The sequence below is a fragment of the Artemia franciscana genome, chromosome 11 (genome assembly GCF_032884065.1).
Source record: "Artemia franciscana chromosome 11, ASM3288406v1, whole genome shotgun sequence".
NCBI lineage: Eukaryota > Metazoa > Arthropoda > Branchiopoda > Anostraca > Artemiidae > Artemia > Artemia franciscana.
Window position 1 is genome coordinate 13,795,503 of NC_088873.1, and position 25,374 is coordinate 13,820,876.

The 25,374-nt window shown below is 37.2% G+C and overlaps 1 protein-coding gene across 2 annotated transcripts in view; it reads right to left on the reverse strand.

Moving 5' to 3' along the window:
• The window catches only part of LOC136032847 (E3 ubiquitin-protein ligase rnf8-A-like), a 58,232-nt gene that overhangs the window by 18,922 nt on the left and 13,936 nt on the right, over positions 1–25,374 (reverse strand). For both annotated transcript variants that reach the window (XM_065713257.1, XM_065713258.1), the window contains exons 5-6: positions 21,710–21,812; positions 6,244–6,401 (exon numbers count right to left, since the gene is read on the reverse strand). In XM_065713257.1, the coding sequence (XP_065569329.1) occupies positions 6,244–6,401; positions 21,710–21,812 (261 nt within the window). The remainder of the gene's footprint in view (positions 1–6,243; positions 6,402–21,709; positions 21,813–25,374) is intronic.

Here is a 25,374-nt window from a genome sequence, read left to right on the forward strand (position 1 = left end):
ATAGTACGAATAAATAGCATCACAAATTAAAACATAGCATTTTCACTAATATTCTTGGCCTCTAAGCAGAAAACATAGTAAAAATAAATCACATCACAAATTAAAACATAGTATTTTCACTAAGTCTCAAAATTTCTTCTCTAAGACACCATTTGCAATCAAATAGGTCATACGTTTAAGTGGACTAATGGAAAAGGGACTATTTTCAGGGATTTTTTTAGTATGGGGAAAAAATTTATTCTCAGGTAAGATTTTTTTTTTTTTTTTACATTTGACTAGCTCTTGTGATATTGAAATAGTACAATTTTCATCGTATCAATGCAGCAAAAGTAAGCTCGAGAGATGGGCAGTGCCGTGTTTCACATTTTGTATTTAGCTCTTTCTCTTACTAAGTTACTTCAAATTTTACGTTTCGTAGAACTGAAAGATGAATTAAAAAAAATGAAATTTTTGACAAAAGGTTATTCTAGCAGTCATTTCCCAGGCCTGCTTAAAAATCGCGGTGCTATGATATAGTTTAAACAACAGCTAAGAGCTCACATGGCACTAGTGACGAGGTCGGAAGAGCCAAGAGCTCATACGGTATGAGCTTTGGCAAAATTGTAAGAATCAACAGATTGCTTTAAAAGGAAAATCAGAGGCTTAATGAACGTCGGGATTTAAAATAAGAGCTCCACGAGGTCCTTTTAAATATCAAAATTAATTAAGATCCGATCACCCACTCGTAAGTTAAAAATACCTCAATTTTTCCGATTTTTCCTCTACCTTCCGCCCCCCAGATGGTCGAATCGGGAAAAAGGACTTTATCAAGTCAATTTGTGCAACTCCCTGACACGCCTACCGATTTTCATCGTCCTAGCACGTCCAGAAGCACCAAAGTCACCAAAGCATTGAACCCCACCCCCTAACTCCCCCAAAGAGAGCGGATCCTGTCTGGTTACGTCAATCGCGTATCTACGACATTTATAAGAACAACCCGCTAAAACAAAAAAAAAGACTCATACATTAGTAGTTGCTGATGCAAGGTGTTCTAATTTATAAATGTACTTAAAAACAAGAGCTCATATCGCACTTGTGAAGAGGTCGAAAGAGCCAAGAGCCAAGAGTTCATATGGTATGAGCTCAAGCGAAATTCTAAGAATCAATAGATTGATTTAAAAGGAAAATCAGAGGCTTTATGCCGGTCGGGATTTAAAATAAGAGCTCTGAGTCACGAGGTCCTTCTAAATATCCAAATTCATTAAGATCTGATCACCCACTCGTAAGTTATAAACACCTCATTTTTTTCCAATTTTTCCACTCCCTTTAGCCCCCCAGATGGTTGAATCGGGGAAAAAGACTTTATCAAGTCAATTTTTGCAGTTCCCTGACACGCCTACCAATTTTCATCGTCCTAGCACGTCCAGAAGCACCAAAGTCACCAAAGCACTAAACCCCACCCCTAACTCCCTCAAAGAGAGCAAATCCAGTACGGTTGGGTCAATCACGTATCTACGACATTTGCTTATTCTACCCACCAAGCTTCATCCCGATTCCTCCACTCTAAGCGTTTTCCAAGATTTCCAATTTCCCCCCTCCAACTCCCCCCAAGGCCAACACACCTGGTCGGGATTTGAAATTAGAGGTCTGAGACATGAGTTCCTTCTATATATCAAATTTCATGAAGATTCGGTCACCCATTCTTAAGTTAAAAATACCTCAATTTTTCAATCACGTATCTCGGACTTCTGCTCATTTTCCCCATCAACTTTCATCCCAATTCCTAAGACTTCTGCTTATTTTTCCCACCAAGTTTCATCCCGATCCCTCCAATCTAAGCGTTTTTCAAGATTTTAGGTTCCCCCCAAACTCACCAGAACCGGTTGGGATTTAGAATGAGAGCTTTGAGACACGATATCCTTCTAAATATCAAATTTCGTTGAGATACGATCAATCGTTCGTATGTTAAAAATACCTCATTTTTTCTAATTTTTCAGAATCAACCCTCCCCCCCCCAGCTACCCAAAATAGAGCAAATGTGTTCCGGTTATGTCAATCACGTATCTAAGACTTGTGCTTATTTTTCCCACCAAGTTTCATCCCAATGCCTCCACTCTAAGCATTTTCCAAGATTTTAGGTCTCCCCCCTCCAACGCCCCCCAATGTCATCAGATCTGGTCAGGATTTAAAATAACAGCTCTGAGACACGATATCCTTCCAACACCAAATTTCATTAAGATCCAATCACCCGTTCGTAAGTTAAAAATAATTCATTTTTCTATTTTTTCCGAATTAGCCGACGGTTATCACCAAGTGCCATAAGAAACCATTTCCTCCGAATCGTAAAAAAAAAAATAACAAAAAAGAATATAAAGAAATTTTTATGCGTTTTTTGAAGCCCCCAAAAGTCCACCACCCCAGAAAATATTCCTGGATACAGCCCTGATTCCGTTACAAACAGAACAGGAGGATAAAACAGATATCCAAAAGGCCTATTCTGTAGTGGCAAAAAAGGGGCCAGGTACTAGACGTTTTTATTAGATTAGACGTTCAAGACGTTTAAGGTATTTGCATTGATGGTGCTGATATTTGGTAGGACAGCTTTGACTAAACAATCGATTTATTCATAACATTAATTCATGCATATTCATCAATATCTATCAAATAATCACGGGATTAAGACTGATAAATAATCACAAGAAGATCAGACAGTCTTCAAACCTGGGTACTACTAATATTAATTTCAAAAGATTCCCTACCTGTGATGGGGTACTCTATGTTTATGTTATATACTCTGTTACATAGACAACAGGTAGATAATACAGAGGCCTATCCTGTAATGTCAAAAAAAGTGGCTGGGAGTAGTGAGAGGGTTCCAGTTCCTCTGAGAGCCCTATCCCTTCGAATCCCAATCAAGACACTTTTAAGAAAATTTTCGAAACGGAGGTGCCTGTTACATCATAGGTAATGTTTTCTAAACAATAACGATGAAGGTGTCTGTTATGTCACGGGGAATGTTTTCTAAACAAAGCACGTGTTGATTGCTCAATGGTTTTTATTTTAAAAACCTTAAGGAGCCCGCCCAATCCAGATTTCCTTGGATGTTACGTCATAGGGTTTTGGATGTTATGTAATAGGGAATGTTAGAGTCCGCTAGTCCAGAGGGGGGGGGGGAGATTTATTAAGACATTTTTCTTCAAGATGTTTTTCAAGACGTTTCAAGAAATTTTTCTTCAAGACGTTTTAAGATATTTCAAGACGTTTTTAAGACACTTTTCTTCAAGACGATTCAAGATTCCTATAATTCTTACGTAATAGGGAATGTTTACTTATGTTAAGGATGACACGTTCACATGTGACTTTTTTCCACGGTCCAATGGGGAGTCCCCGCTTATAATTGAGGAAGATACATTTGGGATGTTACGTAATGACGATGCTCACGTGGGGTATTATATAATACTTTTAGAGATATTTTTTCTTTAAAGGCGTTTTTCTTTGGGAACATTTATTATGTAAATATTTTTTGTCCACATTATAACATGGATTCAATTTACCTCTAATATCCACCTCTCTGGAAGTGGTTGCTAGGACGCTCGTCTTTCTTTAGTTCATGGTTCTTTTTGCTTATATTTTATCCTTTATAAGCTTTTTCATGTTTTGTTTTTCCTTCGTTATGCCTTAAATACTTTTTCCATGTTTTTAATAATGCCTTATAAATTTGTTTTGTACAAACGTAAGAAAACAAGAAATGAAAAAATAAATGAAGAGAGAAAAATCAAATAGGTGAAAAACGAGGATTTTGTCAGCCAGTAGCAAAAATATGAAGATGAAAATCAAGCAAATATTTCGACAAGGACTTCCGCCAAATCGTACTCAGTGCTCGAAAAATATAAGAAAGAGGAAAAAAACAACAACAACAAAATCTGACCTTCTTAAGTGAATTCTACGAGAGGAGAAAAGACACTGAATCAAAAGACAAAACCAACTTCAGATCAATGAAAGAGAAGTTACCAATTGGATTGAATAAAAATTCTTTGCCTTGCAATAGATTTTGCCTGTCTACAATTTCGGTTTTCATTCGAGATGCGGACAGGCTGTCTTAAATTAGACTGGGCGAAAATATTGATTGAGTCTTTTAATATTAAGTTGCTATTAATTGGGCTTAAGGAAATATCTCCCGTGTCTCTATCTATAGCCAAATTTCGGTTTATGTGTTTTTGTTTTTTTTTTATCTCAATTTCCTCTTTTTAAAGATTGTGGTAGGCCATTTACGACAGATATTAAAGTTGCCTCTTCAAAAGAAACTAAATGGCCAGGATTCTTGTGTATATGCTGGACCAGAGCTGAATCAAAGTTGTCATTTTTATTTCCAAATTTCAGGGACTTATCTATTGAAATTTTTTGTTCGTGCAATCGTTCCCCTAGTTGTTCATAGTTCCTGACAATGAAAAATTTTCCACATGAACACGAGACTCTGTAGACACCACTACCTAGTATCTACACTACCTAGTATACTAGTATGTACAAAAGTCTGTGTCTTTTAGATTTCTTATTTCAGAATAAAACCTTGATAGGTAGTTGTTTACACCATTTAAGCATCTTGTAGCCTCTCTCTCCTTTATTTCACCCCTGATAGCACATTCAACTTCCAATAGCGTAATAGACTCTATTACCATTAAATGCACTATGAGCAACGCACAACATTATCCGATAACGCTCTCTAAAAGCATTAATTAATACGCAGAAGCAGACCAAGCGTAACCAAATTTTATTAATCGATTTTACCCCTCTGCATGTAAATTATTGCAGGCATATGGGAACATGCAATTCATTCAATAATTCTAGTATGTGGCAACAGGGAGTTCTCCTTGCATGCAGTTGGTTATCATGTAAAATGTGTTAGCCGAGTCATAGTATTAGAAAGGCTCTCATAGTCCAAGTTTTTGGCTTTCCAGTCTATTGAGAGGGAATATCCCTTTCAAATCCTAATGTGGACAAAAAAATCTTAAGATAACAAACGTTCCCTGAAAAAACGCCTAGAAAGAAAAACAAAATCGCTTATAAAGAATTATGTAACACCCTGCAGATGCATCGTCATTACGTAACATCCCACGTGTCTGTCCTCTTCAGTTACAAGCGGGGATTTCCCATTGGGCCTTGAAAAAAGCCACATGTGAATGCATCATCCTTAACATATGTAAACATTCCCTATTACATAAGAACTAAAGAAATCTTGAAAAGGTTTGCAGAAAAATGTCTTAAAAAACGTCTTGGAATGTCTTAATAAGCCCCCCCCCCTTTTTTTTTGTGGACTCTAACATTCCCTTTTACATAACACCCCCAACCCTATGACGTAACCTCCAAGGAAGTCCTGATTGGGCAGGCTCCTGAAGGGTTTTTAAATAGAAACTACTAGAAATTAACACAAGCTTCGTTCAGAAAACATTTCCCTATGACGCAATAAACACCTGCATCGTTTAGAAAACATTCCCTATGATGTAACAGACACCTGCATCTTGATAAGTTTCAAAAAGTGTCAAGATAGGGATTCGAAGGGATAGGGCTCCGACAGAAACTGGAACCCCTTCGCTACTGCTTGGTACTATGTATGGCTTCAAGCTATTTGTGATGGTGGTTCTCATACAATGGAAGACAGCGTTGAAACATTGACCAAACAGTCAATTTATTCAAACGATTAATTCATGCTTATCCATCAATATTTATAATTGAGCATAGGATTAAAACTAGTAAGTAATTACAAGAAAGATCATAATTGTTTCATAAGTTATTTTTCGTTCTTTTGTAAAGAACAAATACTCTAAGTAAATTACTTGCAACAAGTGACTTTGATGGATCATTTTTCGAAGAGAGTGATGACAAACAAGAACAAATGTCAAACCATTCGGTTACCAAAACATTTCTAAGTTTAACATCTGCAGTATATACTTTGTGTCTGGGCTTTGTACCAACCAGAACGTTAAAACGTTTACTTTTCGATTTCGACAAAATCCTCGTTTTTCGAGAGCGATTAATTTTCGAAATCTTGTCACACAGGAACTTTTCGATCCTCTCACTGCTTTAAAATTGTACACAGAGAACCCAATCATATTTTAGAAAGCGGAGCAGTTCAAATCTTTTCAAATATTAAAATGAATAGATAAGACTTCTCTAGTTAAAATGTACATAGAGAACCTATCTGATATGAGTGATATGTAGGAGAAAGTAAACAAAATAACATGAAATAAAGCTAAAAGACTACAATACCTTAACAAATACTTCGCTGCAAATGCTGCAAGACAGTTCCGAATCTAAACACTCGATGTGTCTCTTCATAGATGCTTCAAGCTTCTCTCGAGCCTCCTTTTCTTGGCGCAATTCCTCTAGAAGTTCAGCCTTACTTTTTTGCTGAGTAGATTGGGTGCCTGAAGTGTACATAACAGAATAGAATAGTAGTATAATAACATAGTATATTTAACATAATATAGTATATATGACACAAACAGTATCTTGTACAATTTATTTTTGTGTCAAATATACAATATTTGACACAAAAAATCCACAACAGAGCCGTGGCCATCCAAGAGAGAAAAAAGGAAAAAAAATATAAAAACAATTAAAATAATATCACTTAAACAATTATAAAAGTCATTACAACAATAAAAACGACATAGAGAAACACTAGTAACTGTTTTTTTTATGTTTATTTATTTTTTGAAATTTGAGCTAATATAAACACAATCATGTTAGAACACTCACATGATTGGTCATGCCTCCACGAAGAAACCGCACAAGATTCCTATTACTAATAAAACAAAAACACCCCTCCAATTTTCCAATCCACAACTCTTCCCCCTCATCCACTCCGTAAAATCCATTTGACGAATCGTCAAACTCTCCACACTCATCATAAAATGCAAAAAAAATTTATACCTACTCTCCAAACACATACAAAAACTATAGGGACCACTCTTCGTTCTATTGCTTCCAAATTTTTTTCTCTTTCTGCTTTGAAATCAGTTAAGAGCAGACATTAAAAAATAAAAAAAAGGGCAAAACATACTTATATGCATTACATTTTTTTAATTGATTAGTTAAAACATTTGCAATTATTTATAAATGAAAAATTATAAACTTCAATACCATATCGTGTTACCAGTTCTTCCAATTTGCTTCAATTATTTATTTCTTTTTGGTGTTAAATAAATTATTATATTTATTAGCACATTTCTCATTTTATGTTAAATATGTTTATTTATATTTAGGAATCCTGTCAAACAATAAATTGAAAAAAAAATTAAAGAAACAATGTGAACTTTTTATGTCAATTCCAGATGTAATCACTTATCCAATTTTTTCACGTATTTATGTTTATTCTTAATTTATTATCATGTGCGTGTATCATTCCCATTTTAGATGCATTTATTTATATTCACTAATCTTTAAAACATTAAATAAATAAATAAGATGTATTAACACATAATTTTAAAATAGACTTTACTGATTCATTATGTTTATTAGTTATTTATTATGTTGGGTCATCAAAAAAATTAGCGTAAGGTCACACACCAATGCCTCGCAAAATAAAGCAACATCCTCCCAAAAATCGAAGGGACATCAAAAAAATCTGAAGTCGTTTTCTACTTCAAAAGCCAACGAAAACTACATTTGGAAGCACTTGAAGCGAAAAACGTTAAGCACCTTTTAGGAACTTTTCAAAACTTCCTGGCTCATATAAAAAAGTAAAATCAGTATCCAGTTTTAAAAAGTTTCTGGATATGGTTCCTTATGAGGGTACAGACGGTGAAAACTTAGCTTATATTGGCAATGTTCATAGTCCCCAGAATTGTTTGGATTGACTTGCTTGTATTTCCTAGCATTTCAAAAAATTATAATTGAAATTTAATCAGAGGATAAATTTGGCACAAGTGTTGGAGTTTGTTGTAATTTATTATTTTACATTAATAAAACAAAGTTTTAGGATTGCTATTTTATGCAACGGTATATTAGTATTTGGTGCAATGAAATATCTTATGTTTATATTATTAATCCAATTTCATAAGTTACTCATAATAACAAATTAAATAAATAAATCTGTCAAAAATATTATCGGGTCATATTTAGTCACTAATTCTGTCAATTTGTTCTTCAACACGATTAGATTATCCTCAATTGGATAAAATGTGGATATAGTCTCATTATACAGTAAAACTCAATTGTGATTCCCTATGGACTTCTCATAATCAACCTTGAACTTGAAAATATTTGGTTATTTGATTTCCCTACAGACTCTTATTGAAAATAGCTCCAGAATCGAAACTCGGATTATTTGACAGCTAATTATCTGAGTATAAATTCACCTGGGATTGATGAATATTGATTTTGGACTTACTAATTAGTTGTATTACCAGTAAAACTGTGTACTGAATATGACACCAGCCGGAGCTACTTATATCTGCCCTGGATGTAAGAGATTGTGAAGGAAAGGTGTGACGATTCAGTGCTTTAAATGTCATTTATGGTTCTATCCCCCCTTCCACCTGTGCTGGAGCCACACCAGAATTACGGCAAGAAAAACCCATCTGGAAATGCAGCTCATGTGTTATGGCTGTTGGCTTTCAAAAGACAATTTAATCCTGCAACTTGAAAAACGCCCACAACATGGAGGTAAAACTTGAATCTCAAGCCTAATCCATGTCAATGAAGCAGACCGTAATCAACGCTCTGAATTTACAGCTATTCGAAAAAAGTTCTGTCGTTGTCGTGAAAATTGCTGAAGGACTAGGAATTACCGAAAGACAAGAAACTAAGAAAATGTTACTTTTTAAAGTCAACTGGTGCATGCACACTTCGTGAACAATGTCCGTTTATTCAAGAAAGCAAAAATGTTACTGATAAGAAGAAACAACCAAATCAACGAGAAAATCCTCGCGTAAATAAATTGCAAGTATTTTGAAGGAGGGTCCTGCAACAAAAAAGAGAACTGCAGTTTCTATACATATGCCCAAAATAGAAACTGAAAAGTGCAAAGCAACAACTTGCAATTTCGAACATGTCGATCTTTGCCCTATGATGGCTTGTGTCAAGAAATTGTACAGGTTTGCTCATAGTGCTAGTAATTTAAAATGTCGGATTAGTCATTCATTGCCTTTTAAGTATTTTGACTGTTTGTCTCGTTTTAATGATTTTAACCGCGATCCAGTATTCGATTATAATTTGCCAAACCATAGCCAGATTGTTTATGGGAGCAATGCTTCAAGCAATAATCCCAGACCTGAGCCAGTGCCAAAAAACTTGTTGACACGAAGGGGCCAACGGCTGAGTCAAAGAAACCCCCTTTTCGGTCCCCCCCCCCAAATGCGCCCATGAAAACCCTTTTCATTACCGACATCGCATCCCGCGTTTCGACTACAAGCCACGCCGTCCCACTTAGTAACAGGTTTTCGCCATTAGAAGAAACTGATCTTGCAGAATTGTTGGAACACGAGGAAACGTTGACCCGCAGCTCTATTAATTTATCCCCAACTTCTAAAATTAAACCTCTTCCCCTCCCACTACGAAACCGGTTTAGTAGTCTCTCGGTCCCGGGTGGTGAAACTGAGCCTTACGACAAACCTTCCTACAACACCCCGAATGATATTATTTCACTTTTAGGTGATGTTCTCCCCACTCCCAGCACTAACTTTAATACTTACACCCCGCCAAAGTTGCTCCAGAATAAAACGTTTTTTTAATCTGTTGTTAAAGAGTTTGATAGAAAAAAGTTATTATTTCCCGTTTTCCTTTTTACGAACGCCGAAAGTTTGATTTTGAAAAGTTAGTTGAGTTAGAAGCAACAGCAAAATTGAACCATATTGACATAATAGCAATTACTGAAGTCCATGCACGAAATCCAGATCTCCTTAAATGACTGGTTTTCAGGATTTTACAAAGCTACCCCCGATTGACCATCCACTGCGGAAAAAGGGAGAAAGAGTAATGATTTTCGCAAAGGATTGCCTATCTCCTACCCTTGCCCATGTGCCAGGATTAGGTCATTCGCTCATGTTATTATTCACCCGGACAGAGTGCTTGTTCTCGCCGTAATTTTCATGATGCTCTGCGAGCCATTCTCGACTTTGCGACGACAAAGTATCTAAATGCCGGCATTCTTATAGCAGGAAGCGCAAACATTTTTACAAGGGAGGTAATGGTGCTCGTCCGGAGTTAGTTCCCATGCAAATTGGCGCATGAAGAGCGACCTCCATGTGCCTCTGGATATCTGGCTAGCCATCGGAGAACCGATTGTACTTGGGGAGAGTTGGATTGACAGCCAGCTTCCTGAAACTCCTATTGCTACGAATGGAATCAGAAATTCAGCCTCGGATATATCCTCTCAAGCCCCTTCTTGACCCCAGACCACCCAAGAACGATTATCTCTGAATATCGTTTACGAAGGTGGCATCAATGTGACCACCTGGAATGTTGTGATACTGAATTAACCCGGTTCAAAGCTTCTATTAGCCAAAGAATTAAAAAAATTGATAGAATCACTGAAACACATCTACCTGGTGACGATGAGGAGTACATTGGTGAAGGGCGCACACTGCTCTGGTCTGGTGGTCACCACAAACGAGGAGGCGTGGGCCTTGTGCTGAAGAGTGCCGCACGCAAGGCCCTCTTGTCATTCACACCAGTAGCACCCAGGCTCATGAGACCAAAGCTCGATGGTAAACACGGAAAAATAACCATCATCACCTGTTACGCTCCCACTAACATAGCCAAGGAAGACGATACGGATGACTTTAAGTTCTGAGCTCTCGTCAGAACCTCCCCATGACTACCTCGTCCTTCTATGAGATATGAGTGCTAGCATTTCAAGTGACTCTGGCATGTGATATTTCGCAGTTGGACCCGTAGCAGTAGACAGCCTAAAGGACAATAGAGAGAGAATGCTGAACTGCTGTCTCGCCCACAATCTTACCATTGCAAACATATGGTTTCAGAGACCCAACATTGCCAAGTACACCTGGTATAGCAATAATGAATCAACGAAAAAGAGGTTCAACTACATCATCATACACCAGCGATGGCTGTCGTCTGTACAAAATTGTCACACGTACCGAGGTGCCAAGCTTGGGAACACCGACCATTTTCTTGTTGCAGCTAAAATCAGGCTTCGGCTAAAAGCTATAAAGACCCCTTAAAAATGGCAATCCATCAATGACCCTCTGGCTACAAGTGCTGTTTAATACTGTGTGGAGCTGTGAAATGATACCATCAGACTGGAAGACAGGGTTACTTGCGCCAGTCTACAAGAAGAAAGGAAGTAAAGCAGAATGTAATAACTATCGTGGAACAAATCTGCTCTCGGTACCTGACAAACTCTTCTTCGTGCTGCTCCTCAAACGGGAAAAAAGTACCTCCATCCCCTTCGTTGACACCAGCAAGCTGGGTTTATGTTAGGTAGGTCCTTTACTGAGAAAGTCCGTACGATTAGACAGCTGATAGAGACAACTCTAGAATATAAAAGGGAGGCATACATTGCCCTGCTTTCGACACTGTCGACAGACAGTCACTGTGGCTGATCCTTTGGTGTACCAAAGAAAATTGTCAATCTGTTCAAAGAACTATACAATAAGAGGAAAAGAGTTTTTGTAAATGGCCAGCTCTAATCACATTTTCAAACTAGACATGGTGTTCGGCAAGGCTGCGCTGCTGCTCCCGATCACTTCCACTGTGTCATGGACCATGTTCTCAACAAAACACTGCTGGCGCATCCATTTGGCATCGATTTGTCTGGAAGAATTCAGTCAGATGTTGACTTCGCTGACGATGTTGCATTGGTATGCGAAAATCTCAATGCCCTGGAGACGCTAACATCTGCTGCGTCAATCTCACTGAGACATCAAAACTGCCCTGGAGCCGCTAGCATCTGCTGCAGAAAAACTTGGTTTAAACGTAAATTGGACAAAGACCAAAATATTGCCAGTGGATAAGACACCCTGTCAATTATAGAAGTATGTGGCCAAGATATTGAGGTAGTCAAGCAGTTCACCTACCTTGCTTCAATTGTCTGGTCAAGCAGAAATCTAGGTGCAGAGATATCAGCAAGGGTGGCAAAGGCGAACGCCATTTTCGGCCGACTGCTGAGACCAATATTCCACAAACTTCAGATCATCCGTCTCACGCAAGCTCGTATCTACTCTGTCTCGGTAGCAAGTGTTGTGTTGTACTCGTCAGAAACTTGGGCTTCGACTCAATCGCCGATGATTAAAGTAGATATTTTCCAGACAAAAAAAAACTCCGCAAAACCATACCCGTTAGGTGGCTGAATAGTGCGGAACACAGATATCCTCCGTTCCTTTAAATTACCACCCTTGTCCGAACAGCTTAATTCCCGCTCGCTTCGTTGGTAGGGTCATTTACTTCACCTACCCACTGCTCGACCTATATTCGACTTCGATCCAGCTACAAACGGCTGGAAAAATTATTTCATTTATTAATGAAAAAACAAAAGGATTAATACATTTGAAACTAAAACTTTTTCACCTTGGAAAGAAATACGATGCCTTAACCCTCTGTAAATAAAGAAAGAAATACGTCGTGCTGCTTCTCGTTATGGTAAGAATAAATTAAATTGCTTAAAATAGAGCGAACGTCTGCAATGATTCGAAAAAGTGAAAGAAATAGGAGGTCACTCGTGCGATAACCATGATTTCCTTCCCGGATGAACCGCCTGAGCAGAAAGCCAATGAGCTAAATTAACACCTAGCAAGCATTGTGCAAACGTCCCCCCACCCCCTCTCGGAAAACCATCTAATCCCTGAAACTCCAAAAAATACATCCCGGAAATTTCAGCGAAGCAAATAATAGAAAAAATACAGAGACTGAAACAAAAATAGTATTTATCCCATCAATATTCTAATTGATTTAATAAAAGCATTTAATGATAAACTATGAACACCACTTGTCAGTATTTTTAATAGTACTAGTAATTCCGGATGTTTTCCGTTATGCTCAATCCAAAAGAAGGAAGATCTGAATGATTTTACTGGAGTACGACAAATTTCCTTGACCCCAGTTTTCTCAAAAATGTGGGAGTATTTCTTAGCTAATTGGTTAAAGACAGAGATTCTTTAACTTATTGACTTACAACAGTTTGGAAACCTAAAGGAGAGTGGAAACCTTGTTAGTCTTCTTGACACCATTCTTAAAAATCTTGAAAACCCTGATACTTGATTGAATCTGAAATTAATTTATCTCCAGAAAGCATTCGACCTAATTGACCAAATATCCTTGTAAACAAACTGCTGACGGAGTTTCAAGTGAATCTGTTTCTTGTTAAAATTGTCAACTGCTTTCTTAACTGCTTAAATATAAAAATGTTTATTCCGACTCCTTCCTATCTTTCATGGGGTCCCCCAGGAACCCTAATGGGTCCAATTTTATTCCTTATAATGGTTAATAGCCTCATGAATGACCACACAGAGCAATGGAAGTCTGTGAACGATCTGTCTGCACTTTAGGTTGGTCGACAAAATACTGAAAGCTCAATTATAACATTACTTGATGATGTCACACAGGAAGCTTCTTTGTCGAAGATGAAAGTTAACGCTAATAAATCGTCACTATTGACAGTTAGTTTTCTAAAATCATCCCCTTCTTTCACAAGCCCCATTCCTCCCAAAATGTCTGTCACATGCATTAAACTACTTGGAGTGGCAATTACTGCTGACTTGAAGCGGGATGCCTATGTTCAAAACATCCTCAAACTAGCTTCCCCTTCCGTTTCCCTTCTAAAAAATTTGGTTAGATTTTTTTTGCCCCCCCCCCCCTAAGGATTTTCCCCAACATTATTGATCTTTTATTCGGCCAATACTGGAGTTTGCTTGTCCAGTTTGGTATTTTTGTCTTTCTTCAGAGCAGATCTATATGGTTGAAAATGTCCAAAAACGAGCACTTAGAATCATAAATGGTGAAGGGAAGGTTCCATTTCATTATCCACTAGGTAAGTTCAAGCTCACCATTTTGGCCGAGAGAAGGAACCTCCTGTGCCTTCGTTCCGGTACCAAGACCCTGTCTGTTCCACGAGTATGTTCCGTCATCCCCAAACCCTACCTTCCTGCCCGCAACAGATAATACCGTATACAACTCCAAAAAGTCCCCAAACTGACACCCATCCCCGCTAAACATGAAAAACATCCCAAGAGTCTTGTTCAGTTGTGTGATTGCCAGGAAAACTAGTCATTAATTTTATTGTTATCGATTTATTTTGAATCATCTTTTTTTACAGTACTTTGTTTGGAAATCAAATTCTATTCTCTTCTATCCTATTCACAAGCAGCAAAAAAGGTGCGGCTCTTATTATTTGTCGTATTATAGCGCTATTTTCCTTGTGAATTACAGCTCCTAAACTCCACAAAATACGCCTCTCAAAATAAGAGATACTTTTATCCCTCAGGCTCCAAATGAGACAAACAGCATCGCTAAATGCCATTACACAGATACATTGATTTTCCACATTCAATATTCGGAAACAAATAAATTAGCACTTCGAAGCTGTTTTAGGTACAAAGTAACAATTATAAAAACATTTTCTGAAAAAAATGTTATCAAGAATAGAGCAAATAGCGGTAAAAAAAAAAAGAAAAAAAGGTACGAACACAGATAAAATGAAAACTGTAAAAACAAAAATTTAAAAGAGCATAAATGATTATTCATACTAGATTTTAACAGACAGCACTATTATAAAGGTCGGTACCGGCGAGTTTTAGATTTTAAAGTAAAGTCTTTTTAATCTAAAAAAGTATTATCTTTGTAACTTTGAGTAAATTTTTCTAAAGTTTTTAGAAAAAATTCTTTTTTCTAAAAAAAATTTTTTTTTTTAGAAAAAATTTTTTTTTTAAGTTTCTTTTAAAGTTGTTAAGTGAGTAAAGCAATTTTTTGTTCTTTAAATCTTTCTAAAATTATGACGAACCAAATTTATTATTGGAATGGAGAATAGAATTGAAGCCCTTTTTTCAGCCTGTAATCCAAAGAAAATATTTTTCAGGCTTCTGGATTATCTGAATTCCACTAAAAATATTATTATCATGCACGGTTGTTTTTTCCCCAAAACTTCCTATGGTCTTCACAACCAAGCTCCCCATGCAGCTTGAATGTAGTCGAGAATACCTGAATCTAGTAAATGATCTGAGGATAATAATTTCTTAGGCCAACAAAATTGTTGAATAATTGGAATGACTATTATTACATATTTACCAGCTAAATATATAACTTGAAGAAATAATTGAGCCTACCCCACAAAAAAAGCTGGGAGATGGTGACAAATTTTCAACCCAAGCATTCCACCTTTACGAAAATCCCTCTCTTCTTATTCACTTCGACCGAGTTAAAAGATTAGCAGTTACCCAAACAATATAGGAAAAACAATTCAAAAAAGCCACTGAAACAATAAATTCCTTTGAATCTTAAGAGATGGGGGTAAGACAAAAGGGAATTTGGGAACCAGTATTGAATACACTAAAAACATCTACATTCCCTCCTATTCCTCCAGAACAAACAAGTCGTTCCAGAAATAGCAACAGCCATCCTACCTTTAAAAAGCAAACGGAGTAGTAATATTTTACCCTCTTCAAAGACAGGGTAATCTACCCGTTTTTAAGTTTTTCGTATATCTTCTATAATGTTTTTCACTTTTGGCGATTGTTTTCTGGACGCTCGGTGAGTTATTTGTTGGTTCATGCTTTCGAAAAGAATTTTTAGTTTTTTACTACCCTGAAATGACGATAAATCGCAGAATCAAACTCAAAGCGAGCAAAAAGTAACATGAGTAGGGCTGATAACCCCTGTACCTTCTCAAGACCAGAACACAATTTGCACTTTACTGAAAACAAAATACGTTTGAAATGTGTTCACCTTTCTTACTTTAATGAATGAAAAATTATCAAAACCTTAAGGATGAAATATCCTATATGTCAACTAAACTGACAATCCACGGTCATTTCTTTGTTTGCTTTTTTTCAGTAAGGCGCAAATTGTGTTCTGGCCTTGAGAAGGCACACGGGTTATCAGCCCTACTCATGTTATTTTTTGCTCGTTTCGAGTTTGACTCGGCTATTTATCGTAATTTCAGTTCATTTCGAGTTTTATTTATTTATTGATTGCGATCTGTTGTAATTTCACGCTTGGAAGGAGTTTTGACGTTATTTTTGCTTATTCTTGCCTTTATGGAGCTCTTTACCTTTCTTTGACAAACATGTCTTGTTGAAAAAGTTTTCTTTTAATTAATTGCAGGAAAGGATCAGAGGATTGTTCTGTACGGTTCTTTGCTATCAATCAGCAATACCACCCGCTGGGCCTTTTTGGGTACTGTTAATACTTTTTGTCCTCCAAAAAAAGTGGCTTTACTTAAGGAGTAATCCTACATTGAACGCTCGGAGCCAAAGCAAGAACCTCCAACCTTCCTCTGTAAACATGCAGATGAGATGTTTCGGTCCATATGAGCCAGTCCCAGCTCTTGACATCCCTGCCCGAGGGTCTGTCGAAAAAATTTCTCCTAGAGCTAGTTTCACGCCGAGAAAGAAGTAGTTTCACGTCGAAAATTTTAAATTTGTTTCTTTTTTTCATTTTTATGAAAGTAGAGTACCTAAGTAATACATGAAAATTGATTTCAAATACCGTTCAACACCCCTACAAACCATTTAGTTCCATTCCTTTTTTGAGGATAAGTATAAGGTCATTGGCCGCTCTTTGTCTAATAAAGTAACACTGTCTCAAATTCGATGACAGAGTGGCGTCTGGAAATCTTTTTAAAATCTATATATATAAAAATAAGTTGTCTGTCTGTGGATCAGGTGACGTCATGTTTCTGTGTCGGCTGACGTCATGAAGTTAGTTGTCGTCATTTTTGCTATGACGGTGACGTCATTAAAGATATTTAAGACATATATGTTCACGTAGAAATCTATTAATGTTTAAGTTAAAAATGACTGATGAACTTACAATGGCAAAAGCCGATGAAGATGCTCAAAGAGTCTATGCCAAAAAACTTGCTGCTGATAAAGAAAGTCAGGAAAGAAAGCGTGCCGAGGAACTACCAGAGCAACGCGAAAGCAGACTTGCTGCTAAAAGAGAAAGTGAAAAAAGAAGGCGTGCCGAGGAATCACAAGAACAGCAAGAAATCAGGCTTGCTGCTGATAGAGAAAGTAAGAAAAGAAAGCGTGCCGAGGAATCACAAGAACAGCTGCTACGATGCCCTACAATATCCTATAATTTTTTGGGATGGAGCCGACGGCTATCACTTTAATATTAAATTGATGAATCCAGCCACTAACAAAGAAATGAATAAGAAATGCAGTGCAATGCATTATTATTCCTATAGACTAATGATTCGGCAGGATGAAGAAAATTATATTTTAAAATGCCGTGAATTGTTTCACCAAAACGTCGTTGATATGTATGCTAAAATTGAATCAGAACGTTTGCTATATATCCACTTGAATCAGACCAAGCTCCGCTCTGAACAATACATGCATTTGCGAGATAAAGTTATAAATGACGGTAATACCAAAAACGTTGGAAGATTAACAATTTTACCTTCGTCATATGCTGGCAGTCCCCGTCATATGCATGAATATGCTCAAGATGCTATTGCGTATGTTCGTCTCTATGGTCGTCCAGATTTATTTATTACATTTACATGTAATCAATCTTGGGACGAGATACTGCAGCTTTTACTTCAAGGCCAATCAGCGGTTCATAGGCATGACATTACGAACCCGGGTCTTCCGGCAAAACTTGAAATCACTGATAAACTACATAGTAAAACTTGAAGTGTTTGGGTCAGTGCGATGCTGGATGTACTCAGTGGAATGGCAAAAACGAGGTTTGCCACACGCACATATACTAATCTGGCTACATAAAAAAATTACTTCGAACGAAATTGATGATGTGATTTCCGCTGAAATACCTGATAAAAATGTCGATAAGGGGTTACATGATATTATTGTAAAAAATATGATACATGGACCTTGCGGTGCACTGAACGAAAATTCACCATGCATGGCCAAAGGAAGGTGCACAAAGCAATATCCTCGACTTTTAGTATCAAAGACAATTACCGGCAATGATGGTTACCCACAATATAGAAGAAGATCTACTGAAGATGGCGGTAAAACAGCAATAATAAAGAAGCGTAACGGTACCACCATCGAAGTAGATAACCAGAGGGTTGTTCCATATTCCCCATTATTATCAAAAACATTTAATGCATACATAAACGTTGAATACTGTAACTCCGTAAAGGCAATCAAATACATATGTAAATACGTCAACAAAGGCAGTGACATGGCAGTTTTTGGCTTGCAGCCCGAAATCAAAGATTTCGACGAAATCGTACAATATCAGGCTGGAAGATACATAAGCAGTAATGAAGCTGTTTGGCGAATTCTTTCATTTCCGATACATGAACGTAGTCCAGCTGTTGTTCACTTAGCGGCACATTTACAGAATGGTCAACGTGTTTATTTCACGGAAACCAACGTGCAACAAAGAGCCCTGAATCCACCGGATACAACATTAACAGCTTTTTTTTCGCTTTGCAAAAATGATTCTTTTGCAAAAAAAACTGCTGTATACTGAAGTGCCTTCGTATTACACGTGGAATACTAAAAATAAAGTATTTGAACGTCGAAAACAGGGTAAGTCAGTCGACGGCCAACCTACCATCTTCAAAAATACCACGATACGAAGACTCTACACCGTTCACCCCAATCAACATGAATGCTTCTTTCTACGCCTGCTTTTGGTGAATGTACCCGGTCCGACATCCTTTGAGCATTTGAGAACTGTAAACGGTACTATACATGACACTTACCGTAGTGCATGCCAAGCTCTGAATTTATTGGAGAATGACCAACACTGGGATAACTGCATCAATGACGCGTGCGAAACGTCAACCCCAAGTCAAATTCGTGCATTGTTTGGCATCATTTTAACAACTTGCTCTCCATCAGCTCCTACAGAGTTATGGGAAAAATATAAGTCATAGAAGATTTGTGCGTACATATGGCAAACAAACCTCTTCAGGATTTGGGAATGCCTTCACCTAACCGTATCGCTGCTGTTTCGACATGTGTAGAATTGGATCGTGAACAAAGTTACAGTACGAGTGATCTATTGTCGTATGTACAAAATAACATTTCCAAGTTAACGTCGGAACAAAAAGACATTTATGATACGATAATGCATTGTGTCGATAACAACGTTGGAGAAATTTTCTTTTTGGATGCGCCAGGAGGTACTGGTAAAATGTTTGTGATAAAACTGATTCTGGCATCAATTCGATCAAAAAATGATATAGCGTTGGCAATTGCGTCGTCCGGAATAGCCGCAACATTGCTGCCTGGTGGAAGAACTGCTCATTCCGCTTTGAAATTGCCTCTGAATTTGCATTCTACAGAAACTCCCACGTGCAATATTTCCAAATCATCTGGGATGGGTAAAGTATTGCAGCAATGCAAACTTATTATTTGGGATGAGTGCACAATGGCACAAAAAAAATCGCTCGAGGCTCTGGATCAATGCTTGAAAGATTTGAGAGGCAAGTCGAAACCCTTTGGCAGCACATTAATATTGCTTGCGGGAGATTTCAGGCAAACATTACCTATAATACCTAGATCAACTCCTGCAGACGAAATGAATGCTTGCCTGAAAAATTCTAATTTATGGGCACACGTAAAAATATTAAAATTAACTACAAATATGCGTGTCCGATTGCAAAACGATGACTCTGGTCAAACATTTTCAGATCAATTGCTGGCAATTGGAAACGGAAAGCTCCCAGTAGACTCAATTTCAGGACGTATACAACTACCTGCTGATTTCTGTAATTTAGTGACGTCCAAAAATGAATTGATTGAAAAAGTATTTCCGAATACTCTAAAAAAATATAAAAATAATAAATGGCTAAGTGAAAGAGCGATTCTCGCACCCAAAAATATAGACGTCCACGAAAATCAACAATATTGTTTTGACCAAGATTCGAGACCAGGCAGTCCTTTACAAGTCAGTCGACACAGTTTTGGAGCCAAATGAAGCGGTTAATTATCCATCTGAATTTTTAAATTCCATAGATCTTTCAGGGTTTCCACCACACGTGCTACAACTAAAAATAGGCGTACCAATAATACTTTTAAGAAATATCAACCCACCAAAGCTTTGCAATGGCACGCGACTTGCCGTAAAAAAACAATGGAAAACCTAATAGAGGCCACAATCTTGACAGGGCCTTTTGAGGGTGAGGCTGTTCTTATTCCTCGCATTCCCATGGTTCCAACGGTTCTGCCTTTTCAATTTAAAAGATTGCAATTCCCAATTCGATTAGCATTTGCAATCACCATTAACAAAGCTCAAGGTCAATCATTAGAAAAATGTGGTATAGATCTTAATACTGATTGTTTTTCCCATGGACAATTGTACGTTGCATGTTCGAGGGTCGGTAAACCTGACAATCTATTTATATGTAGCGACAATTGGACAGCGAAGAATGTTGTATATTCGCAAGTTTTACGCAGTTAATTTGTATTGTATCTATCTATCTATATAAAAACGAGTTGTGTGTATGCATGTTTGTTTGTTTGTAAAAAGAGCGTTTGCATATGACGTCATTATTAGTACATAAGGCTTTGTATATGCACAGACAATGGGAAAGCCAAGAATGTTGTATATTCGCAAGTTTTAACAGTTTGAAACACATATATAAATCTATCTATATTCACAGGTGGGACACAGGGACACAACTACAATGGCAAGTAACTAACAATGCGCGTAACGACTTACGCGCGCGGGGGGGCTTGGGGGGGCGCGAAGCGCCACCCCAACAGCTAGTCCTTTATAAAACCTTCTATTAAAGCTAATAGTTATTATTTTGCTAGTGATAATCATATCTAAGAGGGTATTATTTTCAAATACTTTTTGTTAAATTGTATTTTTAATACAATTTACACACCTTAAGGTGTAGCTTTCTTTTGATGGTGTAGTTGTCTTTGGGAATCAACAGATGGTGCATGAAAGAGAAAAAACTTATTATTCCATATTTTTTCTTTCTTCAAAAGTAAAAGAAGAACCGGAATTGAAAGCACTCTAAGTCAAAATTCATAACTGCCGTTTCAAAACTTGAAAAGAATCGCTGGCACATACGAAAAAATCCAGTCTAGATACAAATTAAGATTTTTTTCGGATACGGCTTCTATGACGACATGGTCGTACAACCATACCACTCGACAGTCCCTTGAGTTTAAATTGACATTAAATGATGTTACAAGGGTGCCAGTAAGAATCACGAAGGTAATGATATGAGTGAAGGTATCTACGCGAGGTGAACTCCCATGAGATATATTTTTCATTCTCGGGTTTCTAATACTTCTATTAACCACCCCCCCCCCCCCCGTCTATCAAAAGTTCATTGCTGTATTTAGCATAAGATTTGTGTACATTCTACTCGTCTAGCTGACAGGCTTTCCCTTTTCAAATCCCTATCAATATGCAGCCCCACCATCTTGCTACTGTGCCAACTGTGCAACACAAAGTCCCACCGAAGGGTTGATGGATAAAAAAAAGAAGACATAAATACTTTTGTATTTCTGAAAACGCTCTGTAACGCTTTTACAAGTAAGGGTCTTTGGACATAGCTTGAAGAAAGAAACCCATGCATAAAAAGTTTGATCATAGCATTATTTCGTATACTTACAGATTCCAGATGACGATGGCTCATCGCTGGTCAAAACCACAACTTCGTGACAAGGATCAGGCGTCACAGAAATGGCTTCTGGCCCCAGAATAATTACTTCTGCCTATATCAAAGGATAAAAGAGATATAAATATCATTCGTTGTCAAGTCCCTAAAAAAACAGAGAGATTGATAGAGGCGACAAAAACAACGACTTGTTTATTCATCTGATCTGGAAACTTCCATTCTATGGGAATAAAAATAATGCAACTTTTATAGCTAAAAGTTCTTACTATATCTACACTCAGGAAGCAGAAGAAAGTTCATCCAATATCTGTATAAATCAAGGATTCGCGCTTTTGGCTAGGTCGAATCTTTGTAGTGTTCAGCCAGATTTCAACTTCAACGCCCTTATATCACAGATCCGCCCAAATTAAGAGCTTAATCCTTTGTTATTGACCATAGGATTATTCTCAGATACAAATGAGGCCTGTAACTCTCGAATCTAACTGCCTTATCTAACAATTTTCCCAAAATTACTTCATTTACTCTCACTGTTCTTTGTCAACTGGGCGAACTCTTAAAGGTCCGTTTACTTCAACATAGGTGAGAGACATTGGCAATAACAGAGAGAAATTTTATAAGTGATGGTAATCGACGTCCAGCCTATGGACTGCCATTCTCAAATTCGGAACAATCGATTTTCCTGCAGCAATAAACGCTATTTTTATTCTTAATAATTTAAATGATGGAATAATACGTATTTTGATCGCAGAAGCAAGCTGTTGATAAGTGAAGTTGAGAGATTTGGGGCTCAAAATTATTTTGAAACATGTTTAAATCTTTAGGAAATAGATTGGACCTTAAATGAAGGGTGAAGTTTTACGAAGCTATTTTTAGTAATTTCTCTCTCTCTCTCTCTCTCTCTCTCTCTCTCTCTCTCTCTCTCTCTCTCTCTCTCTCTCTCTCTCTCTCTCTCTCTCTCTCTTTCTCCCACTAAAAGTTCTCTCATTAAATATCCAAAGCAGACATGAGTATGTCTCCGTGCAGCTTGTTTACACTTCTTTCATACAAATCTATTTTTAAATTGAAAATCTAATCCAGCATAATAACATAGATTTTCTGTAAATCTATCAATAGCAATATGTTCGTAGATGATAGACCGTACATCATAATATCGTTTCTACAGGATCTTGATTGTCAGGTTGCGTCATGTTGCTTTTAAGTTTTGCGATAGGGGAAAGCAGATGAGGACTTTAAATGAAACAGGGATCTTCGGGTGATGACAAATTTTTATCAATTTTCTCGATTATTGATCAAACGGATTACACTCAAAGAAAGTGTACATTTTCAGCGGCTATATTGTAATTTATCCTCCAAGGGAAATGGTGCCCACCCAATCTAAAAAGATCAAAATTTAAGCAGGAGAGCTTCAACTTTTAGTTTGTTTTACAGGATATAAAAATCCCTACAATTGAAAGCAGAGTATCAGCGACCTACCTCTAATCCAGCAATGGTGAAAAGCATGAAAAAATGCTGCTCAACTGGTAGCTAAATACAAGTGAAAAAAAGCTTTCGTTGTACACATAATGGTAACAGCAAGACAATTTCCTTTACTTTAAGAGATAAATTAAAGACAGGGAACTTGATGAAAGAATCCCTTGAAGAAGTCTTGAAACCTACCATCGCATCCAATACAATGTTCATGTCACTCTCCTGGGAGTTTGGATGAATTCCTGGAAAAGGGGGGAAAATATTCTAGCCCAAATTGGGAATACATACAGGGGCGCTCTTGTTCATTATTAACGTCAGATTCCCTGTAAGCTTGTCGATAATAACGGAAACTTTTATTAAAATAACTGTCAAAATAGTCTAGGACTCTTTATTCAAACAGTGAAATTTGCTCTCTTGGAGCACAAACACGTTGTGCCTAAATGTTGTGCTCATGGCCTGTAGTGCTGAACTAGCAGCCACCATTCAATGGGCACAGTTTTCGCTCCAGATCCTTCCTGAGAGTATGGAAGTACGCCGTTTCATCCCTATTCCCAACGCGGATGGCACCCTTAATCATATTGGCTCATACAAGCAAACGAGCACTACAAGCCATTTTTGGAATTAGAATCTATTTACGTCTAAGTAGCAAGGTAAGTCAAAAGACACTATATTTGGTACCAGGTTATCGAAATTGCGTGTTTGCATCATCTTGGTATTGGTTTTATTTCCCTAACCTATCCTCATGTTTTACGCTAAAAGCCCCTATGGGAACTAAAATTTATTACGGTTAAGTAGAGGGGTAAACGAAAAGACACTTTATGTTGCCAGGTAATCAAAACGGTGTATCTGCAATAACCAAAGCCTTAATCCTAATGGTACTCATGTTGCCTAACATAATTTCACTGGCATATTAATACTTCCACTCCCCCCCCCCCCCCTGCATATTCCACAATTTTTAGGATTTGAGATTTTACTATCCTGACGCTTTTATTCTTTTGCTGTTTCCCCTTTCTTTTTTTCTTTTCATGATGATCAAACTTTCGTTCTATAAAGCACAAATGGACCTTAAAATTATATTCAAAGAGATATTGACTTGTGAGCCCCAACTTCACCGGCAATCTTCAGTCACTTCACCATATCTGTGACCAAAGCCTTCCCACGCTTATTAGTTTGATTCTAATTGACTTATATTTATTCACAAAATACGCATTGCACACAGTACATACACCATAGAATACATGAGTAGCAGCAATAAGGAGAATCGATAGTTTCGGGCAAAATTCTAACCCTGAGCCAGGGTTCCCCCATTCCTGAATTAATTGGCTACTTTGTATGAGATAAAAGCTATTGATTCTAATAAATCGAATGCAAATAGACGATTTTCTTTAAAAATAATATAAAATAAATTGGTTAAACCAATACAAGACAGCAAAAAATGAAAGGAGTTTTCTTCCTTCTAAAATCAGGGAAGATCTTCTGCATTTTTGCATTGTTTTAAGCTGAAAAAGCTCACAGGTACTGACCCCACTGAGTCAACTAGTGACAAAGAAAGGCAATTATGTAGCCACATGACCCGTCGTAGCTTAAAAGACACTATTGTCACGCTTACAGCAAAAGTTTTTTCATCAAAAATGAGATATTTTCCTTTCAAGAATCCTTTTGTAGGTGCTTACAAACGAGGCTATATTCCAAAAGGCACATACGAGAAGAATAAAACCCAGAATCATCCCCGAACCCAAAAAGTGTCATTTGATATTCTCACTTTGGGACTAGGAACTGTGTGCATATGTCTATTTCATGGAAGAAACACAACTTATCTGGAACAATAAAACGCTTCAAGTGCTTCTAGGTCAAGTAATAAGTCACACATTTAGAGGCAAAATATATTAGAAATAAGAATATCGTTAATCCGCTATAAACTGTGCTTTCTCAATATTCTTTCTATCTCAAATGCTATTTAAAAAGATCTGCATAAGTCCCCCATTGAAATACACCCAATTCTTAGAAAGAAAGGAGTTGGGACCAACCATGACTGGGAGAATAAACCCACTTCGAAAACTAGGGGCAAAGGAATAGATCACATGTATAAAAACACAAAGTTATTCTGCTACAAACTTCTTTATATTCTACATTATTTTAATTCTATGAAAACATTTTTCATACTTTTCTACATATTTTTAATTCTATGAAAA